A 23,608-nucleotide genomic window follows, 5' to 3' on the forward strand; every position below is an offset into this window, starting at 1 on the left:
GAGAAAATTGAGGCTGTCAGTTTTGCTTTTCCTCGGTTTTATGTCACTGCAATAGTATATGGGCCTGTCCCCATCCTTACTCCCTTTCCTTCCTTCTCATGTGAAGAAGTATCCCTTGTCTTGGCCAAGGCTGACTCTCACATCCGCTGTGGTCCTTCCTCTTGTCACCTGGATTCTGTCTTTTTCGTCTGTTCCTCTTCTGTGTTTCCACTTTTCCCTTCTCGGCTGGCCTCTGTGTTTCTAGCTTATAAGCAATAAAACATCACTAAGAATCTAATCTTTAAAAAACAAAAACCCCTTTCTGTAACCCCATGAACCAGAGCTGTTGCTTTGGTTCATCTGCTGGTGTAAAGTCACTGAGGTCTCTGTGGAGGACAAAGGATCAGATAAGAAGGGAGTCATTCTTCATAGACTGAGAAACGTGAAACCTTAGGAATTCTTGATGATGAATTTTATTCCCTTCCAGTCTGAGAAACCTTTCTTTCTTCCTAGCAAGAGACACATGGAATAAATCACAGATGGTATGAACAATATTTGAGATAAATGCAACTGTCAGGTAGTTTCCTAGGAGTCCTGCAAGGGCGCATGGTGACTGCAAACAGCTGAGTCTGTGTTTTAATTCAGTGGAATATATTCAGACTCCTTTGGGAGCTCTAACGCATCAGTAGCCAAGGGCTCAACGCTACCTTATTAGTAATAGTTTTATGTGTGTGTACATTCTCCAGCAACTGGGCCATTTCTCCAAAATTTCTGTTTAGTACAAACACTAAGCCCAGGTCAAAAATATTCACAAAGATATTAGCAAACTACAACGGAGATTTGATTTTTCCAGGCATCCAGAACACAATTTCTAAACATGGTTGAGAAAAATTACCTTAGATGTATGGGTACATCATTGAACGGTAACCTTTCAGGTTAACTAAGAAAGCTGGAGCCCCAGAGGATTTTTCAGCAACTTTTTTTGTTGTTGTTGCCCAAAGGAACTGCAGAATAGAAATGCGGTGTAAATGTTTAGAAGGGCGTGATTTTTAAGGTTGCAAAAAATGAAGACCAGTCACCGGCAGAAAATGCTTTTATATGAATTCAAGAGGGAGATTCTAAGTAAAATTTGGACCCTCTGACCTCTCAGCTTTTCTATAAATTGGATTTCGTGTGTCTACATTAAGGCTTTTATTTGTTCCTATTTAATGTATGAGTGAACAGTGAAAATAAAGAGGAAAATGAGTCAATTCTATAAGGAGGTATGCAATGGAAGCATTAATTCTTTCAATTTTTTATATAAAAATGTCTGCTCACTCTGTATGCTAAGCAGTTTAATCCTGCCAGGCAGCTAATGACTAGTTTTCTTTTTTTCCAGCTGACTCAGGTGTAGACACTTTGGCAGTGTTTATGGCCAGCAGCGGAACCACAGACATCACGAATCGGAACAGTCCAGCCACACCACCAAATACCCTTAATCTCCGTTCCTCCCACAATGAACTGTTGAATGCTGAAATAAAACACACGGAAGCCAAGAACAGCACACCCCCCAAATGCAGGAAAAAATATGCACTAACTAACATCCAGGTGGCAATGGGCCTCTCCGACCCAGCTGCACAGCCTCTGCTGGGAAACGGCTCTGCCAACATCAAGCTGGTGAAAAATGGCGAGAACCAGCTCCGGAAGGCTGCAGAACAAGGGCAGCAGGACCCCAACAAAAATGTCAGCCCCACTGCAGTCATCAACATAACTTCTGAGAAGTTAGAGGGCAAAGAGCCCCACCCACGCGATTCCTCAGGCTGTGAAATTTTACCCTCCCAACCCAGGAGAACCAAGAGCTTCCTAAATTACTATGCAGACCTGGAAACCTCAACCAGAGAATTAGAGCAGAACTTAGGCAACGAGCACGGGGGTGTGGAAGAGAAGCCCCAGCCGGGCCAGGACCAGGCCTCCACCGTCATCGGGAATGGCGAAGCACTCCCACAGAAACCAAACAAAGCCCAGTTCAGCCCCGAAGACGGTCAAGTGGCCACCGTGTCATCCAGCCCAGAGACCAAGAAAGATCATCCCAAAACGGGGGCCAAAACCGACTGCGCCCTGCACCGGATCCAGAACCTGGCACCGAGCGATGAGGAGTCCAGCTGGACGACACTGTCCCAAGACAGCGCCTCACCCAGTTCCCCGGATGAAACAGGTACCGCCGGGAAGGGTGCAGGCTGTGGTGACACTTTCTTTTGGTGTTTTCAGTTGTTGATGGAATTAATCTCTAGTCAGACCGAGAAAAGTCATTTGCGGGCGGAAAAGAACATCAGCCTCTTGGGGTAAAATTAGGCAGTTGGTGTGCAAAATATTGCTAGATTTCTCAATGGTTTCATTTCAGTTCTTACGTAAGTTGTTTGACCTGGTAAGCATTTTTGTAAAAGAAATGGGTGGTCCTTGGTGTTAAGCATAGTAAAACATCATCTGTTTAGAAATCATACCGCCTGTGCGTAGATGAACTATTTCTATGTGCTGTCTAGAAATGCTGGGTTTTGTTAAGCAAAATAATAAAAGAAATGCAGTTGCAGGGGACAGCGTATAACCTGATTATAAAAACCAACTATTTTAAAGTTCTTGGAACTTATTTAAGCTCGAACTAATGAAAAGTTAGAAGTTTAAAAAATTTAAAAGCTTATTCATTATAGACATTTCCTTTGACTTTTACTGGGAAATATTTTATTAGCCTTGTTCATGTGATGTTTTAAAGTAAGAAGGTGGTGGTGTTTGTTGTTTTTAGATATTCAGAAGTTCAGGATTTGAACTAGTCTAATTGAGACCAGTCTTTCTTGACTTTTGTCTATATCTGTAACATCTTAGGGTTTGTCAGAGAGTCACAATTGGGACAGAAATGAACAGGGTTCTAAAAGCCAGCTACTTTCCATCATCTTCTCATAGCTTCCCCATTACACTGATTTTAAGATTAAAACATGTGGAGCATCTGGAGGCTCTCAGTTGATTAAGCATCTGACTTTGGCTTAGGCCGTGAACTCATGGTTCATGAGTTCAAGCCCCACATCAGGCTCTCTGCTGTCAGCACGGATCCTCTGTTCCCTCTCTCTCTCTGCCCCTGCCCTGCTCGCACACTCTCTCTCAAAAATAAATAAAACATTAAAAACAACAACAACACGTGGAGCACTTTGTTGGAGCTAAATTCAATATAAATAAGCACTCACAAAGGCTTATTTCTCTAACATAACCCTGCAGCCCGGCAACTATCCTAGTGGGTTCCAAGATTACCTTCACGTGCTGTAAATATAACAGATAGTGCCACCACGGAAGGAAATAACATTTTTGCAACCTATAAGGCACAGAAATTACAAGGACTGTAGATAAGGAAAAGAGAAGGAGACAGTGAAGACATTAACTTGTTTTAAAAAAAAGTGTTTTTGAAGTGCCCTTTAAAATTGCAGTGCTTTAAATGATGGATTTCATGAGCCTGCTGTAGCTGGATATGGCAGTAGGGAGGTTGAGATGAGTCCATTTCGTCTCCTGAATGTCTGGACCTGCACATTACTGGAAGCATAATTATGTCTGGTAATGTTACTGAGTTCACAGCTATTACTTTTTACCCATTGAGAGGATTCATATCCTATCGCTGATAGACACTGTCACCTGCTAGTGTTTGAATCTACATGAAGGACTCCTTGAGTATCTCCTATCCAAACTCCACTTCCTGTTTTCAGTGGCGCCAATAAGGCCTCATGGACTTCCTCCCGTCTCGGCGGCCTTTTCTGCTGCTCTTCCAGGCACGGCACTTTCTGTTGTAGGCAAATGTTAAGTGTTAATGGTATTAAATGAACAGTAAAGTCTCCACGGTTCCTCACTCTAGACCCTTTCTCCAGCGATGGCCACCATCTTTTTGTTTTAAGTATTTCCTTTCAGAAAGCATTTTAGGCATATACCCACATTTATAATAAATTTTAAAATTTACCCATATTTTATGATAATGATATTTTTAAAGATCTTTAAAAGATATATCCTAACATACAATAGTATGATATGATATAATATAAACTAACATAAATAATATTGTGTATGGGATTTTCTCCAAAATAATTGAGGTGGGGATAAAAAGAAGAAACAGAATTGACCATAAGCTGATAAATGTTAAAGATTGGTACATAAGGGTTTATTATTCTGTTCTAATTTTGTGTCTTTAAAATTCTCATAATAAAAAGTTAAAACCAGAAAAAAACTACTTACATTAGGCAGTTTTATGAATGGTTTGCTTTTTCCTCTTAAGGTATATGTTTTGTAGAGTCGTGCATGTGAGGACATACCATTTTTCTACCTCAGATTTTTAAAGTGCCGGGCGTGCTATTCCACCATATTCAAGCTCCAGTGGTTTATTTAATGATTCCCTCACTGCTGAGTATTTGGATTATTTCTGTCCACAGAAATAATTTCTGTCCACTCTGTTGAGTGCTGGTGTCAGCGAGGGCCTGTGGAGCTCACGAAATTCAAGCTGAACACGCACACTCTGTTCCATCTGCGCTCTCTCCAGGAAACCTTTCTGGGGTCCCCTGCTCGCCACTCATCTGCTCAGGTCCTGGCATTACTTTCTGTTGTGTTTCCGTGTAGAGCCCATTGCAGTGCTTGGCACATGGTTTAAACTTGGTTAGAGCTTTCTGACACAGTGAGGGGATACATTCATTTTTCTCTCTTAAAGTCAGTTTTGAAGGCCTTCAAAAAATTTTTTTTTCAAGAGCGAGTGAGCGTGCGCACGTGTGCACATGTGAGCAAGAGAGGGGCAGAGGGAGAGGGAGAGAATCTTAAAAACAGGCTTCGTGCCCAGCCTGGAGCCCGTCTTGAGGCTCGATTCCACAACCCTGGGATCATGACCTGAGCCGAAATCAAGAGTTGGTTGCTCAACCACTGAGCCACCAGGTTTCCCAAGACCTTCAAATGTTAAAGGAAGATTGATAATATGGTGATGCCCCTAATGAGCGGCTAAGGATAGACATTTTGAATCAAATATGCTCAAAAGAATGTGTTGCGACTCTAAAGCAGCGAGATTGAGTTTTTTAAAAACATGCTGGGGGCGCCTGGGTGGCGCAGTCGGTTCGGCGTCCGACTTGAGCCAGGTCACGATCTCGCGGTCCGTGAGTTGGAGCCCCGCGTCAGGCTCTGGGCTGATGGCTCAGAGCCTGGAGCCTGTTTCCGATTCTGTGTCTCCCTCTCTCTCTGCCCCTCCCCCGTTCATGCTCTGTCTCTCTCTGTCCCAAAAATAAATAAACGTTGAAAAAAAAAAATTTAAAAACATGCTGGAACCAAAAGCGTGCCGTGGTTCAACATATGGTCACTTTGGGGTCTCTGCACGGAGTTCAGCATGGTGCATTGTCTCCAAGCATTAGTATCAATAGTTTGCGGGAATACTTTTGGAATTTCCTCATAGCCAGTTGTGAACTTCTACTGAAAAGAAACCTCTTTACTTCATGATCTGAGTTTCAGGAAGTGAGCACTGCATAAATTAGTGAATAAAATAAAATAAGCGATTTTTCAGAATTTGTATTTCTTATGATTCCATCTGTCCAGTGAAACATAGTGTTTACCGTGATCGCAATCAGTTTTAAATTAAACATTGTCTGTTTCACTTACAATGGTAAATTCAGTGTTCCTTATATATGTTTCGTATAATATATACATGTTTTTGTATGTAACAAACACAAATACTATTGAAAGAAAAGAAGAAATAAGAGCAAATATTTTGTAAGATACTAGTTGCCAGGTATATGTATTTGCTCATCTGATGTGTGTTAAGTAAATACTCATCACAGTGGTGTGTGTTTTGTGACTAAATCATGACACAAGTATCTTTGGATTGTAGACTGTGCTTTGGGGAGCCTAGAAAAAGAGAACAGACTCGTTTCTACCTCTTAGGGGCATCCTTTTCCAAGTTAGACTCCTATTTATAAAGTAAAATGCGCTGCCTAACCCAGAAATTGACTACTTTCTGTTTCTCTCTCTTTCTGAATTGCTCCCTCCGGCATTTTAGTAACTTTTTTTTTTTTTTATGCAATGAATCATGTATACAATATGTTGCTCCTTTATTCCTCCTGTGGAGTCTGTCCTCTGAGAAAACAAGAGCCTATTAGGAAAAAGAAAAGCATCTGCGATATTACTGAGTTTCATAGGAGTTTACAAAAGTTCAAAAGCATGCCTTGACTTCCATTCTAAAAGAAAGGGTTGCATCATTTTGATACTTGAAGGTGAGAATTTGTAATCCATTAGCATTTTGCCAGAAATACATTTCCGTCCATGGTCCCAGGTAAGTAGGATGACTCAGATAAATACAGGCTGGTCATATTGTGTGTAGTTACCTGGTGTTTTATGTTTGTTTCATGAACAGTTTTGAAATATATGACATTTTGATCCAGTTTGGTACAGGTTTCAGTAACTTGATACCAACATTTAACTTAGGTCTAATTCGGGCTTAATAAAATTGAAGATACAGAGTATGAAACGAGGTGGATCTTGTGGAATAGCCATGCCAAAAGATGGTTTGTTACTAATGTGTGCAAAGGCAGGATATACACAGAGAGAACAAACTCTAGATGGTGGGACCTTGGGCCTAACGCTTCATTAACTCCTCACTGAAAATTTCATCCCAGCTTGGTTACAGATAGGCAGTTCACATAGACTTTCATGTGTAAAGTGGGGGTGATAGCAGGGTCAGGCTTACACCAACCATGAGCATTAAGTAATAGCATTTTCAAATGACTCTTAGAACAATGTCTGGCATACTGCAAGAGTTTAAAAAATATTAGTGTTTATTATTATTAGCAATTACCATTACCACTTTAGCAATGGAATATAAAAATTTGCTTCTTCCTTAATTATGAATTACCTATGTTTTGGACTCTGATTTTGCTTAGAACTTTCTGCACCCTAAGGGCGGGGATTGGTTTGTCTTCATCTTTGCATTTGTATTGTCAGTGCCTGAAATATAGCAGGTGAACTTAGTAAATCAGTAATGATTAACTGAATAAAGCCGGACGCCATCCTCATATCCCGAAATGGCCCTGATTTATTCAGTAAATCATTTGGTGTTATAGCGTAATCAATGTCTGATTTTGATGTTAGGTACATATTTTATAACTTAATTGATGATGTTGCCTCGTAATAGGTGAGGCTGGAAAACCAGTTATTAGGAAAGGCACAGGGAAATCCTCTGGGCCTACCATGTGCCCATAGAACCTTGTTCGGGGCACTTTTTTGTACTCAGGTGGCCATGATGGGACTTGAATCAACGTCTTCAGACACAGCATCCAGTGTTTTTCCACTGTACCAACCATAGTCTTGAGACGTAGGTATGTGACCTCCAGAGCCTGAATATACGAGATTTAATCTTCTTAAACTGGATATGTGTGGAGTAGTCATCTTGAGAATCTGGGAAATGGAAAATTATATTTTAGAGGGTCTTTCCATTCTTACAAACAATGGAGATTTAGTTCAAATGTTGTCTCCTGTGTGAAACCTTTCAAGTCCCTCTGAGTTATTGAAAGCCCTTTCTCCAGACACCGGAGACGTGTTTTCAGATTTCTTTTATCATGTTCCCCTGAAGAGTTTGTAACCTTACTTGAAACTTTCCGTTTAGACATAGAGTCCCGTGAAAGCAGGAGCCAGCTCCTCATGACGTGTGGATGTGAACTTCTTCAAAGAGAACGTAACACATAGTAAAAGGCTGCATGAATGTTATCTGTTTGCTGCGTGGATAGCTGGAGCTGGATGATAAACATGTATGCTCTCTGAGGTTTGTTTTATCAATGAGCACATCTACAGAAACAGAAAAAGTAAGCACAGCTTGTAAACCATCATTGTGAAGAGTACCCGGATAGGCTGATTCTTATTTATATTCTAAGCTCCTGGGAGGGATGGAGTATTGGGGCCAGTCACTCAGTCTACCACAAACATTGCTCATATCTGAGTCCATGGGTCTGCGAGTCAGAAAGGCCAGTGCCAAGGAAAGAGGCCACTTCGATTTCACTTGCTGTTCCACTTGGCCTGGTGCTACAAATTGATCCGTGTCGCTGGAGAGTTTGAATCCTTTGATGTCACACGTTGATTGGTTTCCAGTGAGAGGCCAGCAAAGTGGAACTCTGTTGCAAGCTGGTTAGTGGGTGAAGGGGAAAGCCGAGGCACAAACTGAATTATGTCAGCATAATTGGCAGCACTTATCTCTGGCCTTAGCTTAAGAGTGATAGAACTTTGGATAAGTTTATACTATGAATGCTTTCAGAAACTTCTTTTAAATTTTTTTTTTTTAACGTTTATTTATTTTTGAGACAGAGAGAGACGGAGCATGAACGGGAGAGGGTCAGAGAGAGGGAGACACAGAATCTGAAACAGGCTCCAGGCTCTGAGCTGTCAACACAGAGCCCGACACGGGGCTCGAACTCACGGACCGTGAGATCATGACCTGAGCCGAAGTCGGCCGCTTAACCGACCAAGCCACCCAGGCGCCCCAGAAACTTCTTTTAAATATTCATTCTGTGTCACTTGTTTTCTGGTAATTTCAACTATAAATGATTTTTAAATTGCTTCTCAAAAGCTCCCATCCCTTGAAAATATAATTCCAGGATATAGGAGAGGCCTAGCTTTCAGCTGGTTTGCCCTGCTGGATTACTTTTAATCTCTTAAATATCCTTGGGTGATTCACTAGGCTTTCTGTCTTGTCTTCTCAGTTGAGAGTTCCATGATGTGACAGGAGGAATTCAGGAAGACAGATGTGAGATGTTTCCAGAATAGCTCGGACACACTGTGTTCTGGGGTAAATGGTGTGATTTCCAAATTAGACTTTGTACCTTGGGGTAAGATATAGAAATTTTTTTTTATCTCATCCCATGAACTTAGGGAAGAAAGTGATTTTGCTCAATTAAGTATTTTTGGAAAGTTCTAGACAAAAAAAAAAAAAAAGTATTCACTTGAATATGCAAGATAGTTTTTGGTTGCTCTTTCATGATAAAGTGTTATACTTCAGGGGGTTGCCTAGGTGGCTCAGTTGGTTAAGTGCCCGACTTCAGCCCAGGTCCTGATCTCGAGATTTGTGAGTTTGAGCCCTGCGTGGGGCTCTGTGCTGACAACTCAGAGCCTGGAGCCCGTTTTGGATTCTGTGTCTCCCTCTTTCTCTGCCCGCCCCTCCGCCCCCACTCATGCTCTGTCTCTGTCTCTCTCTTTCTCAAAAACTAAACATTAAACAAAATTTTTAAGTATTATACTTCAGGAAACAAAAAGATAAATGCAGTGAAATGAATGGTAGCAAAAGCCTAACCGTCGCAGTGAGCACAAGACAGTAGATGCATTCCAAAGGACCAGGAAGGACTGTGAGAGGCCAGGGTGCTGTGGGATAGAAGGAGGGTGTTCTACCTGCCAGGAGGAGGAGGAAACTTCAGTTGATAGGGACGCCCTATCAACTGGCTCCCTCTCCAGTTGATAGGGATGTGGAAGTTCAGGTACTTAAATTTACCTGTGCTGGGGACTGAATAGACATCAGATGGAGATCTGAGCAGGGCATTGACCCTAGAAGTGTTAAAAAGTAAAGAGTCTCTCTTTTTATTTATTTTTTCTTTTCTTTTCTTTTTAATTAATTGCTAAAGAAGTTTAACTTGTGATTTTTCCACACTTTTTTTGTTTTGTTTTTTTTTAGAGAGAGCGTGTATGTGTCTATGTGCAAGAGAGTAGGGGAGGGGCAGAGAGAGGGGAAGAGAGACTCTCAAGCATGGTCCATACCTGCATGTAACCTGACCTAGGGCTTGATCTTATGACCCTGAGATGATGACCTGAGCTGAAATTGAGAGTCAGATGCTTAACCCACTGAGCCACCCAGGTGCCCCTTTCCCCACTCTGCTTTGCTTTATTAGCATTTTGAAAATAAAATTTTTTTTTTCTAGTTCGGCAAGTTATTTAGCTTCTGGGGAGAGTGTAGTGTGAACAGAGTGGCTGCTTAGGAAGAGAAGGGGTGGAGTCCTCTAGCTGTCCTGTGGAAGGTGCTCCCAGAGGTGCCAGGTGATGCCCTAGTGCCCTTGATGGAGGGTATGCAGCCACTAAGATTGTGATTCAGTGGAACCATAGAGATAAAAATATTACTGGCGGCTTGAAAATTTCTGGCCAAATTTCATCATGAACTGTCTGCTCAGACTCATTATCCTCACAGAAGAACCTTACATTATATGTCATAGAGAGGCTTATGATTTTAAAAGCCAAGATGTTGCAGAAACATCCATAGTCAGTAAGCTGAACTTACCCACATCCATGGGGAACTGAAATAGATCTGTAACCTTACCTTGATTTTCACTGAGCAGTATTATCTATGTAAGTTAACAACAGCTTAAGGGCTTGTGAATTTGCTCATCATGGTTTTGTTCATTAGTTCATCCATTTTTTCTTTATGTTGTTACTTCATGTATACGTACATATACCGATCATTTTTTAAAAATATTTATTTATTTTTGAGAGGCCGGGGAGGGGTGCGGTAGGAGGGGGGGTGGATAGAGGATCTAAAGCAGGCTCCACACTGACAGCAGAGAGCCCGATGAGGCTCAAACTCGAGAACAGTGAGATCGTGACCTGAGCTGAAGTCAGATGCTCAACCGACTCAGCCACCCAGGTGCCCCACAGTTTTTAGCAACCTCTTCTGTGTTCTGTGATAGGTGCCTGAGACCTCGAAATAAGTTAGAACCAGTCTGTGAGTGCAAATAGCTCCCATACAGTTTCTCATCCCCATGGTCGCAGCCCTCACCATATGAAGAGTGCCTTTTACATGTGTCTGTGTGTTCTTTGTTTCATCTTGTATATGTCAGTACCTCAGCAAGCGTAAAGAGATACAGCCTATCCCAGATCAGGCCCTGCCCAGATCCTAGGCAGCCTAAATTTACAAGCGAAAAAGAAAAGATGTTTCGATGTTTTATTAGTTTCTTAGGGCTGGTGTAACAAATTAACAAATTGCCACATACTTGGTGGCTTAAAACAACAGAAATTTATTCTCATGGTTTTAAAAGTCCAGAATCAAAGTGTCAGCAGGTCAGGCTGCTTTTGAGGGCTCCTTCTGAAGGTCCCTTCTTGCCTCTCCCAAGCTTCCCACGGTTCCTGGCAGAGCTTGGAATTCTTTGGCTTATAGCTGTGGTACTGCAGTCTGTGCCTACGTCTTCCCATGGCCTTCTTCTTAGGACACCAGTCATTGGGTTTAGGGCCCTCCCTAATCCAGTATGACCTTACCTTAGGCTGATTATATCTGCAAAGGTTATTTTCAAATAAGGTCACATGCTGAGGTTCTCAGAGTACCGGTATGGATTGGGGCGGAGGAGGAGGGGGGAACTACTCAACACCAGTACAGATATCTTCACAGGTAATTTTTTAATACATGCAGCACAGAGGAGATGTGAGGATATTTGCAGGAATTATCATGTTCAGATTTTTCAAGAAGGAGATCTTACATTTGCAGGTATTGTGAGAACTGATAAGTGATCAAACTATGCTGCCAGGGGGACCTCAAGATGGTTTGGGGTTCCTTCGTCCAAATTCTTTACTGTAGAGATAAGGAAACCTATGTGTGGAACTGACCCTGGGGAATCTGAAATCATAAAACCAACTGAGACAGGGAATAAGTGTGGAAAGGACAGGAAAACACGACAAAGACATAGTTCAGCTTCAAATTTAGCAATGTGGCTGAGCTCTGAGGGTAGGACAGTTCAGGGAATGTGGCATATGGAGATGGAATTATTCCTTTGGATCAAAGCCTAAGAACAGAGAGGGATATTGGTAATAGCCATGTTTTTCTTACCTGTGTTTGAGAGACATTGCTCACCAAACACACAGGATCTTCGTGGGAGCTATGCAGAATATAATAGAAAAAGATACGACTTTAAGACAATGCAAAGGTAATAGGATGCCATGAAATCTTCAGAAGTCACAGATGGGCAGTGCTGGAGAATGTACAGACAGCCCTCAGACAGGTTTTGTCCTGTAAACAATGTTTTAGAAAACTTTGAATTAGAAGCCAGTGCCTAGAAATTGGGAGCTTTCATTACTTAAAAACATGGGTTTCTCATTTTTCTTGTAAATGCAGGAATCTCACAACACTGGGCTCAAATGCCCAAGAGGCAACAGTCAGTGGCAGCCGTTGAGATGGGTCCTGTCCTTCCTAGCTTGAGGCACTGGACTTGGGGACCCCGGCTGTATGTGTCAGTGGACTCAGCTGCCACATACACATGAAACTATTAAGGTAGAATTAACTAGCGGAATGTTGGTCTTGCCAGGTAGGGCTGCATGCTGGTGCCGTAGAAGCAACGTCCTGGGATCATAGTCGTTCTGGTGTCAGTACCATGCCTTCTGCTAGAATTACAAAGTGTGACATGAACTGTTAAGCAAAACATGCTTGAAATTTCCAAAGACGTCTTTAGATGACTTCTCAGTGTTCTCCATCTGTTAATCTGGTTAGAGGAGGGGAAACATTAGCTTTTCAAAAGCTAGGATGTGGGTGGTTCATAAATTTTGTGCCTCACGTCTGACCCAGTTAATGTACGCAATTTGCTCTCGTAAATGTGAAGGTAGTTAATGATTACCCTTATAATTTATATACTGTATTTCCCTATTATTAAAACCCTTAGATGCAAAACAGTGAAATAAGATCTTCATATTCAAACACTTCACTGGAAAAGTCAAGTCATTTGACTATTAGAAAATCGTATGTGGTCAGCAGTCCACACGGAATGGTCAGAAAGCAAGAGAACGGGGTGACCCCCCACTCCGAAGCATTTCTCTTGGTACCTAAGAGGGGAGGTGATATTTGTTGTTTGAGCTTTCATGTTTTCTTTTTGTTTAACTTTCCATAGATTTTCTCTTGAATATGATTGAATTTAATCGTGGAAAGCATTCTTGCTTAGTATCGTTAGGGACATTGTTAGTTGATTGTTCTCCCTCAGTGTTATTTGAAGAAGTCTTCACATTGAACTGAATTGGTACATCTGAAATATGATAAGGGTGGATCTCCATCCTGTAAATGGCTTGTTTGTTGCCAGGACACTTTTTCTCATACAAATGATAGTGTATGGTGAAGGTTATATAAGGTCTACAAGATGGCTGGCTCATGAAAGCATATTTCATCCCTAATAGGCATGTAGAGTAGTGTTAATAGAACCACAGAACCTTTTCTTGGAATGCTCTTAAGAAAATGTGGTCATAGCTCCACGTGGAGTTGTCAGAAAGTGAGAGCGTAGAGATGACCCCAACTCCAAATCGTTGGGTAGGGACTGATGGGAGGTGTAGCAAGGGAAGTTCAGGGGCTGGACATGGGAAGAGACCTGATGGTGGAAGTCTCCGGGGGCACTTCTCAGACATGGACAGACTCTCCAGTTCTTACTTTGCCCTCCTGTATCTGTTCCAAGTGTGTGTCCTTTGGGGAGACCTCTGACCAACATTTCCTTTGATCCCTTGCTCACCGTGGACAAGGGAGACATTCCATGACCTCCCGCCCTTCATTTCTTTACCCAGGACAAGCATCAGCTTCTTTCAGGATTTCCAGGTGGCCGTCACCTTTTTAGTTCATGTCTTATCCCTCTGTCCCCTGATGACTTTTCTTCTGTGTGTTACAGAGCAACAGCCCTGAGTCAGAGAAGGAACTCCATATATAATATATCAGAGAGAAGCATTTTCACCTCAGGTCTATTATATCTTTAACGGAGTTAAGGATTATTGGATTTGTAAAATCTAGGTGGTTGATTTTTAGGACACCCTTAGTCAGGTTGATAGGTTCCCTTACTCCACTTAACATACTTTCAGTCCAGTGAATGCCTACTGAGTTCCTAGACGGGCAAGGAACTGAGCTATTGCTCTGGGTGAATCCCAGATTGAGACATAATCTTTCCCTCAGAGAACTCGTAGCCTGCTCCCTCAAGATTCTTTTAAATCTCTTCATCCATATCCTGGCATTCATCACTTCCTGGGTGTTAAAGGAATATATCCTAGCTCGTCCCACTTAATCACTTACTTAACCTCTGAGCCGCAGCTTTCTTATCCCTAAAGTGGGAATAATAATAGCAGAACCTATCTCATTAGATTGTTACATAAAGCCCTTGGCACAAGCCAGGCCCACAGAAAGCGTGTTTTGAAATGTTAGCTATCATCATCATTATTATCTTATCTTTGCTGTGAGGTGGGAAGCTTCTTCAGGATATAGTCTGTTTTACTTTTGTTGTTCTGTTAATTCCCAGAGTTCGTACAACAGGTGTGCGTGTTTCAGTGAATGACTGTTATAAAAAGTAAATTGTATTTTTTAAAATTTTTATTTAAATCCTGGTTAACATATAGTATAATATTAATTCCAAGTATATAATACAATGATTCAATACTTCCATCCAGCACCTGGTGCTCATCACAACAAGTGCACTCCTTACTAGCAGTATAACAAATTTAAGGTGATGATTTACTTCCAGGAAATTCACAATAATTAGGGCGATGCATAAATCCTCTGCTTTGCTTTGCTTTTGTTTTTTGTGTTTTGTTTTTTTAAATCCTCGGCTTTTCAAATGTGAGTATGTAGGAAGATCTCCTGGGGATCTTGTTGAAATGCAGATTCTAATTCAGTAGGTCTGGGCTGGCGCCTGAGATTCTGCATGTTTTAAAGAAAATTTTTAATTGTGGATATTCTACATTTGTAATGAGCTCTTTCAAGTGATATTGCTAGTGCTTGACCACAGTTTGAGAGCTAACACTGGACTGCAGGCTGCAGAAGGAAGGGGATACCAGGTAGAGTTTTGCCAAGTATGGAGAACAGAACAGATAAGGGTCGTGAAGTTCCAGATAAGGCGTTTCTGCATGGAGAGAAAAGGGCAGAATTGAAAGATAAATGGGGTTCAGGGAGGAAAAGAAGTGGTGGACAAGTGGTGGACACAGTAAAAAAAAAAAAAAAAAAAAAAAAAGAACCTGGAAGAAAACAGAAGAGATTACTCTAAGGCAGTGTCCTCAAACTTTTTTGGTCTCAAAGACCCCTTTTACATTTCGAGAAATTATTGAGAGCCCCAAAGATCTTTTTTCTCATGTAGATTATATCTCTCAATACTTATTGTATTAAAGATTTTAATGGAGATTATGTTTTAAAAGTTATTCATTTAAAAAAGAATAGCAAAGTCATTATTTAACAAAATAGAATACGTTTTGTGAAACCAACCAGTTTTTTTTCAAAGCCAACAGCAATTTAGTGAGAAGAGTGATATTGTTTTATTTATTTGAAAATCTTCTGTATGGCTTAATTGAAGGCAGCTGGATTCTCTTATCTGCTTCTACCTTTCCTGTGTCTCCATAAATTGTTTTGGCTGAAGTAGATGAAGAAAATCCTGCCAGTCTCATACACATATGTAGCTGGAAAAGAGAGTAATATTTTAATAGCTTTTTCAGGCAATCGCAGGTATTCTTTTTTGAGGTTATACCCAAACTCGATAATCGGTAGTTTCTTTTTTTTTTTTTTTTAATTTTTTTTTTTCAACGTTTTATTTATTTTTGAGACAGAGAGAGACAGAGCATGAACGGGGAAGGGGCAGAGAGAGAGGGAGACACAGAATCGGAAACAGGCTCCAGGCTCTGAGCCATCAGCCCAGAGCCTGACGCGGGGCTCGAACTCACGGACCACGAGATCGTGACCTGGCTGAAGTCGGACGCTTAACCGACTGCGCCACCCAGGCGCCCCGATAATCGGTAGTTTCTTAAAGGTTGATTACACTGTGGAATCTGAAACCACAGTAGTAAACTTTTTTGTATTGTTACATTAAAATCCGTTGGTATGTCATGCATTTTGAATGGATATTTTTCCCATACATAATTTTGTAACATCACGGATTAGTGATTTGGAAAATACTGGTTCAATGAGTTGTGTAGATCTTGCAAATGTTGACACATTTCATTATACGGTAGGAAAACATTATGTTCGTTAATCTCACTCCCTATCTCATCAGAGAAGTCAGTAATTATTGGGAAGCTGTCAAGCTTTCAGTGGCAGATACAAGTTTTCCAAAATTCTAATTTTTGCTTGAAAGCTCACATTTTATCATTGGCACAAAACTGTCAGTTGTTTTCCTTGAAGTGACAGGCTCACCTCATTCATTTCTGAGAAAATGTCTGCCTGATACCCAAATTTGAATAACCACGGTTTGTGTGTCAGTCGTTCTTTCGAGAAGAAAGTATATTCCACATGCTTTTTCCTTCGAACAGTGGTCATGCCTCCATCTACAGAAGAAGTGCCTTATGCACACTTACCTTGAAAAGATATACTCAAGGATTGAGGCTTAATGAAATTAATAATTTTTACTGCTTCAACAAGGAATTCTTAGGTGAAATTAGCATCATCTTCAGTGGGATAGTATAGTTACAGTATAGTATATATATATACTATACTGTATACAGTATAGTATAGTTACAGTAATTACTAGTACAATTTGTGCCAAACAGTACCATTTTCTTGCTTCATGCTGAAAAGACAGCAATTTTAGCCATTATTTTTTGCGCCCTATCAGTTAAATGTCAACACAGTGGAAAAGGCTATAAATAACATCTTAGAATTATGAAAGTGATTTCTTTCTTTCTTTCTTTCTTTTTTTAATGTTTATTTACTTTTGAGAGACAGAGACAGGGCGTGAGAGGGCAGAGAGAGAGGTAGACACAGAATCCGAAGCAGGCTCCAGGCTCTGAGCTGTCAGCACAGAGCCCGACGCGGGGCTCGAACTCATGAGCTGTGAGATCGTGACCTGAGCTGAAGTTTGCCACCCAGGCACCCTGCACGTGGAATAGTTTATTTTATTGTATTTATTGTATTTATTTATTTATTGTATTTATTTATTTATTTATTTATTTAAATTTTTCAATGTTTATTTCTGAGACAGAGAGAGACAGAGCATGAGTGGGGGAGGGGCAGAAAGAGAGGGAGACACAGAATCCGAAGCAGGCTCCAGGCTCTGAGCTGTCAGCACAGAGCCCGACGCGGGGCTCGAACCCACAGACCGTGAGATTATGACCTGAGCCGAAGTCGGACGCTTAACCGACTGAGCCACCCAGGTGCCCCAGAATTAGGAAAGTAATTTCGACCTCAGAGCCCCACCCCCCTGAAACTCTCTAGGAATTTGCTCTCAGTGTGGGGATCAGTGCTTCCAGCAATTTGGTTGGAGAGGAGTCTATGAAGGGTAATTATGGGAGAGGTCAGATAGATAGATGAAAACCAGATTGGAGAATGCTAATGCTCAGTTGTGAACATACTTTTGTTGGTGAAGAATGGTTCGGTGGTTATGAGAAAGGAGTGTCATTTGTAAGGTGGAGTTTGAAGAAAGTCTCCCTGACATTGGTGCCTAACATAGGTTGCAGGGGCAAAGGAGGCAGGCAGTTTTGAGAATCTGCCAGCAAAATCCGTTTGAGATGATGAAGATCAGAGGAGACTGGTAGCTCTAAAAATATAAGTGGAGGAAAGGCATGTCTAGGATTTGGCAATTGGTTGGATACGCATGGTAAGGGAGAGAGTAGAATCAAAGATGTGAGCGTTTCAGTTTGAAGACTTAAGAAAATGCGGGTTTTCAGAAATAATGAAGTTAGGAGCAGGAACTAGGTTTTGAAGGAGGAGGATGTTTTTGATTTTGGATGTGTGAGTTTGAGATAACGTGCAAATAGCCAGGGGGTGATGTCCTGAAGCAAAAGTGTGGCTCTACTCCAACACCAAATTCTTCCATAGTGTCTGGGACTTTTATATGAGCTTTTGATGTGTTGTGGTTCTAACCATATGTCACTTTAGATGGGTGATGGGGTCAGGATGGAGTGGGGACATGGGTGGCCTAACCTGGTTGGGTGGTATTAGAGGGTTACCTAAAAACACCAGTGACACAGTTATGATGGTTGGAACCAGTCTGCTCTTCCGTCCCGTTTTAAATCTGACACGTGCATTCCATTTCTCTAAAGTTTACTTATCTGTAGTAAAGAGAAAGGGCCACATTTAGAAAGACAAGCTTACTCTTCTACTCACAAGCTGACATGGACATGGGCTTTTCACTTACCTCTGCCAAATAAGACACCCAACAGACTTTACCTGGGGCATGCATGACCTGGGCCTAGGACCTACCTGCCAGACTGCAAACCAGACTTTAAAAGCAGATCCTGCTTCTTAGGGATGAGCTCATTAATCAAGTTCACGAGACTAAAATACTATAGACAAAGTATCAGTTGATTAATTTGTGATGAGAATGATCACTCTCCCAGGTAATGGATTTGTTGACATGACACAGCCAGTGCACAGTCTCAGTGCTAGCATATTATTTCTCAACCAGAAGTCATTATCACATGGCCTGATTTACCCTAAATTTCATGACTAGGCATTCCCTCCTTCTAGAGAGACGGGAAACCCAGGCATATGCAGAAGGTTGCTTGGGGAACATGGTTCTACCAAAGCGGAGGTTAGGGAAATCAAATGTTTAAACAGCCTGATGCATCCTGTACTTCCCCTGGGGATGATGCTATCAGGGACCTAGAATCCTTGAGGGGTGCATTGGCCAAGGGTACCTCTTCTTTGGAATTTGAGTCTGTGATCTGCTTTTTCTAAGCTACCTAGTTTTCCGATTGGCACACTCTTGGTTGCGGTACAGTAATATTTTCTGCTGAGTTAAAGATCAGTCATTGCTACCACCCTGATCTGTTGTTTACCTATTCAGAACACTTCTGACACTAAATGTATGGGTTTACACACCAAACAGTTCTCCAGTTCTCTGCAGACACCAGCTGGACATCAGTCCTGATCCTATCTACCCAGAGTTAGCACATACCCCAGAGGTTAAGGGCTCTGTCCCATAAGACTGCCCCCTACTTCAGATGCCAATCACAAGTAGTGGGTCAACAGGTTACCCACAGTTCTGTCCAACTTGACTACAAATCAGTTTTCAGTACCCTCTCCTCCAAATGATAGTTCACTATCATGATTCAAAGAACTCGGGGGAACACTTTACATTTACTGGCTTATTATGAATTATAAAGGATACAAATGGACAGCCAGATGAAGAGGTATGTAGGGTAAGACCTGAAAGAGTCCTGAGTGCAGGAGTTTCTTTCCCCATGTAGTTGACCCATGGATTTATTCACCAACCCAGAAACTCTCCAGACCCTTTTGTTTAGGGTTTTTATGGCAGTTCCAATCCATGGGCATGATTGATGAAATCACCGGCCATTGGTGATTGGCTCACCAATCTGTCACGGATCTCACCATTAGTGACCATTGGCTGTAACTCAGTTTACAGCCCCTCTCCCCTCCCTGAAGGATGAGACTGAGAGTTTCAACCCTCCGGTGTCCTTCTCTGGCAACCGGCCCTCATGCTGAAGTTATCTAGAGTCCCATCTAAAATCATCTGATTATTATAAACTCAGCTGTGGTAGATGGGGGTTTATTATGAATAACAAAAGATGCTCTCTGACCTACATCACTCAGGGAAATACAAGCATGTTAGGAGCTCTTCAGGAACCAGAATGAGACCAAATATATATTTCTTACTATATCATAGAATGATAGTCATGCTATGTTTGGGAGCCATCGTACCTCCTTCTTACCCCGTTTCTTGGCTTTCATCCATTGGCTGATTCAATTGTTGTATAACTCCAAGAACAGTCTTAAGTGCCTTCATTTTGAAGTCTTGGAAGAAATCTCATTGCAGCTATTAAGTTGCTGTTTTCCTTAGATCTGGCCCACAGTCTACCTGCATCAGAATCTCCTAGACATGCCTTACGATGCAGATGCCTGGGCCTCCTCTGAGACTTATAGAGTCAGACCCAGTGGGTGGGTCTCATGGGCCTGCATTTTAACTAGCTCTTGAGAGGGTTCCTTTACACACCAGTTTGAGAAGCGGCTCCAGTTGTGACATAGGGTCTGCTTTAGTCGGGGCTTTCAGCAATATGTAAAGTGCTGTGTCCTTGCTAAAGTCCATATTGATCTGGGCCACATGCAACAGGATTCATAATCCTGATGAAAATGGGTAAAACATTCCTTTTCTATAAAAAATAGAACAAAACACATTGCCTTGTTTTGGTTTTAGCAGGGGCAAGAAGAGTTCTAAAGATCCTACCAGTGACAGTGCAGTGCTCTTAAATCAGAACCCATTCTTACTCCACCTGTCTGTCTGTCTGTCTCTCTCTCTCTCTACACACACACACACACACACACACACACACACACACACACACACACACCAGAAACTCATATTAAAAATAGTGGAGTAAAAACTGTCAATTAAGGCTAAAGCTTCTAAAGAGAAGAGCATCTTTTGCCAAGACATTCTGCAGTTAATGCTCAGAACTTTTTGAGAATGAAAACTAATAACCTCACCCGACTGGTAGTTCACTTTAACAGCCATTGAGTCATTTTCTGCTGTAAATTAAACAACATTTTGGATGTCTCCCGGGCAGTACTCTTGGATGCCTCATAAATGTGCAGTGAGGAAGAGAATAAACTGAGACTTGGAAAATGTGTCAGAGGAGGTGTGGGATGGTGATGTGGAGACACAGGGACTCCCTGCAAGTCAGCCTGTCATGAGGCTGGCAAGTCCAAATATCCGGAGCAGAACCAACCTCCTGGTTTCCAGACCAGGGAAGGGGACGGCAATGCCCTTGGGATCCACCCTCTCTTCTCCACCCTTTCAGTTAAGGCTGATCTGACCAACAACCCAAACTCTACAGGGATGGAGGGAAAGCAGGATAGCCTTCCATTTGCATGGTCTCTGCTCTATTGTGTCCTTATCTACACGTTCTAGTCTATTCTGCTGCTTATCTGGAAGTATTTGGTGTACACAATCATAGTCCCTCTTTTACTTTTTCTGTGCCTTTCCTTTAGTGGGAGAGTTAATTTCCTACATGGAAATATTTGTAAAATCAAATTTCTGAGGCGCCCTTACTGCACGCCCCACCGTATTGTGTGTTCCACACGTTTTCCTTCATTTAATCCTCACAACTACCCCATGAGGCAGGTACTACCATTAACCCCATTCTACAGAGGGGAAACGCAGGATGTTAAGTGGTTTGGCCCAATTACACATTTAGTAATGTCAGAGCGGGGATTTTAAACATTTAATCTTTACGCGGCATCAAAGCTTATGCCACAGATCCCATTTTAGGGTCACGAACCAGAGAAAAGACGTCTAGCGCTTTAATTTCTGGAGCCTATAGCAATTAAGAACTCTTCTTGTAGTTTCAGACCATTCTGAACATTCTCACAGATGATTCTTAAGAGATGCCTCAGCTTGGGGCACCTGGGGGGCTCAGTCATTTAAGTGTCCAGCTCCTGATTTCGGCTCAGGTCATGATCTCACGGTTCGTGGGTTCAAGCCCTGAATCGGGCTCTGTGCTAATGATGTGGAGCCTGCTTGAGATTCTCTCTCTCCCTCTCTCTCTGCTCCTTCCCTGCTCATGCTGTCTCCTCTCTCTCTCAAAGTGGATAAGTAAACTTAAAAAAAAAAAAAATTATAAAAAAAAAGATGGCTCAGCTCGCCTTCTGTGAAGGTAAAATGAATAGTATGCTCAGACACCTTTGGTGTTCTGCAGATTGTGAAAGAAACCTAGAAAACTGGGGGATAAGCTGAATCAGGGAAGGACGATTTTCAAAACTGTAACCGTGTCAAGGGAAACCGTGTCAAGTTGGGAAGACAGGGTTAAAAAGTGGAACCTGTGCGTACTTTTTGCCTCTTCTGTCTGCTCTTTTGCCAAAAGCAAACAATATCACCTCACTTCCAGCTCAGGACCAAGAAGCAGGTGGAAGTTGTTCTAGTTAGAACTCCATCTGTATTTTTTTCTGTGTTCCTTGCATATGTTTTTAAAATATAAACAGAATCACTTAGTATTTACCATAATTTCATCTAAAGCATTTTGTACGTTATATTCTTAGTCAAGGGTAGGATAGATTACATCAGGAGGGGTGTGAAGGCTTCAAAATGCATGGCATTCTTCAGGGGACTTTTTTTTTTATCAATACTGGGGAGCAAAAGGAGAAATTTAAAAACCGAAACCCAGTCTGAAATGACCAGAAGTCTGTGTAGTCAAGTGGACTAAATCTCCCACCCACCCCTCACTGTTCAGGGTTCTCTTGCTTCTCTTTGCCTCCACCTGCCCCCATGGAACATATAAACCCAATTTAAACCTTCGGGAGCTGAATCCCAGAGTCTTTGCTTTTCTTGGCAGAAGTGGAAGAGAAGGTGCCATACACAGTTTGGAGTAGCATGGTGAAACACAGTTTTAAAACGATGGATATAGTTTGGGATGAAATAAATCGCTGTTTAATCTGTATTACTTTGCCCATATGGGTGCACTTGGACCCACCACGAACTTGCTGCATGATGGCAAAGCGTCCCCCCCCCCCCCCCCCCCCCGTCCCCACTCCCCACCCCGGGAGCTTGCCATATTTCTGTCAAGAGCCTTCTGGAAGTCTGAAAGCTTTGCAGTGGTAGGCTAATGAAATGCTGAGCCATTTGCAGAGTTCTTTTCTTTCTTTTGGATAAAAAGTGGTTATGGCACAAGTGCTTTCATGAGAAATGATCAGCCTTGAAATCTTGCCTTGCTTTTGGCTCTTTTGTAGGAAAGAACACTTTTTCTCAGGTTGGACACCTGATACAGCTGGAGCGTCGCCATGATGTTGGGCAAGAAACTAGGCATAGTCTGTCAATTTTAGGTTAAGTATTATTTTATGAAACAGTTTTACATGAAAAAGTATTATTTTATGAAACAATTTTAGGTTAAGTATTATTTTATGAAACAGGATAAGTACATGTGTATTTACTGGATCATGGTGACAAAATTGTATTTCATAGATGCATGGCATTCCAGTGACACAGTGGAAAAAGAGTAGAGTCAGGTATACCTAGGTTTCAAATCCCAGATATGCTCCATTGCTCTGTGCCCTTGGCAAGTTACTAAGTAGCTCTAAGTCTCAGTTTCTTCATGTATAAAATGGGCTTCGGTCACCTTCCTCATAAAATTTCTGTGATGATTGAAAGAGCTAATAATATATGAAAGTACACGTGCTGAGATATGTGCAAAGTGTGTATGTATGTATGTATGTAAAGTATATTCCTGGCACGTGGCAGGAATCCATACTCTTTCTTTCTCTACTTTCATTTTGTCTCGTCTCCTAAAAAATCCAGCGATTGGTGGTTCCTCTGATTTGGTGTTAACATTGGTCTTATTTTACAGCCAGCGAGATAGAACTTGCATTAAAGTCGATTTTATGGATCCAGCCTGCTCTGCCAAATGAATGTCTTCCGTTGGGAAAGTTGCCTGTGTGTTGTAAGTCCTCCTTCTCCCGCTCGCCCTCCCCTGGCCCAGGCCATAAACTTTTCTCTCGGGTCCACCTTCTAAGGCTGGTCTTAGGAGCCACATCTCTGTCTAGGGAATCTGGCATTTCGTGAACTCTTCCTTGTTCCTTCTGGTATTCGAGGATACACCCGGATCCTGTGTGTATTTCCTTATAAATCATCCACATTTGCAACACACTAATATATTCTGTGCATAGATGCAACATACAAAAGGAGAAATAAATGGATAAACTAACAGTAAAAGTCGAAGTAGGAAATATGCTTTCTTCATATCCCAGTGGACC

The 23,608-nt window shown here is 41.8% G+C and overlaps 1 protein-coding gene across 14 annotated transcripts in view; it reads left to right on the forward strand.

Moving 5' to 3' along the window:
- APBB2 (amyloid beta precursor protein binding family B member 2) overlaps nucleotides 1-23,608 on the forward strand; it is a 397,886-nt gene that overhangs the window by 191,713 nt on the left and 182,565 nt on the right. For all 14 annotated transcript variants that reach the window (XR_007151499.1, XM_047855461.1, XM_047855459.1 and 11 more), the window contains one exon: nucleotides 1,358-2,173. Coding sequence is in view for 13 of the 14 variants with exons in the window: in XM_047855461.1 (XP_047711417.1) it covers nucleotides 1,358-2,173 (816 nt within the window). In the remaining variant the exon portion in view is untranslated. The remainder of the gene's footprint in view (nucleotides 1-1,357; nucleotides 2,174-23,608) is intronic.

This window comes from Prionailurus viverrinus, chromosome B1 (assembly GCF_022837055.1).
Source record: "Prionailurus viverrinus isolate Anna chromosome B1, UM_Priviv_1.0, whole genome shotgun sequence".
NCBI classification, from domain to species: Eukaryota; Metazoa; Chordata; class Mammalia; order Carnivora; family Felidae; genus Prionailurus; species Prionailurus viverrinus.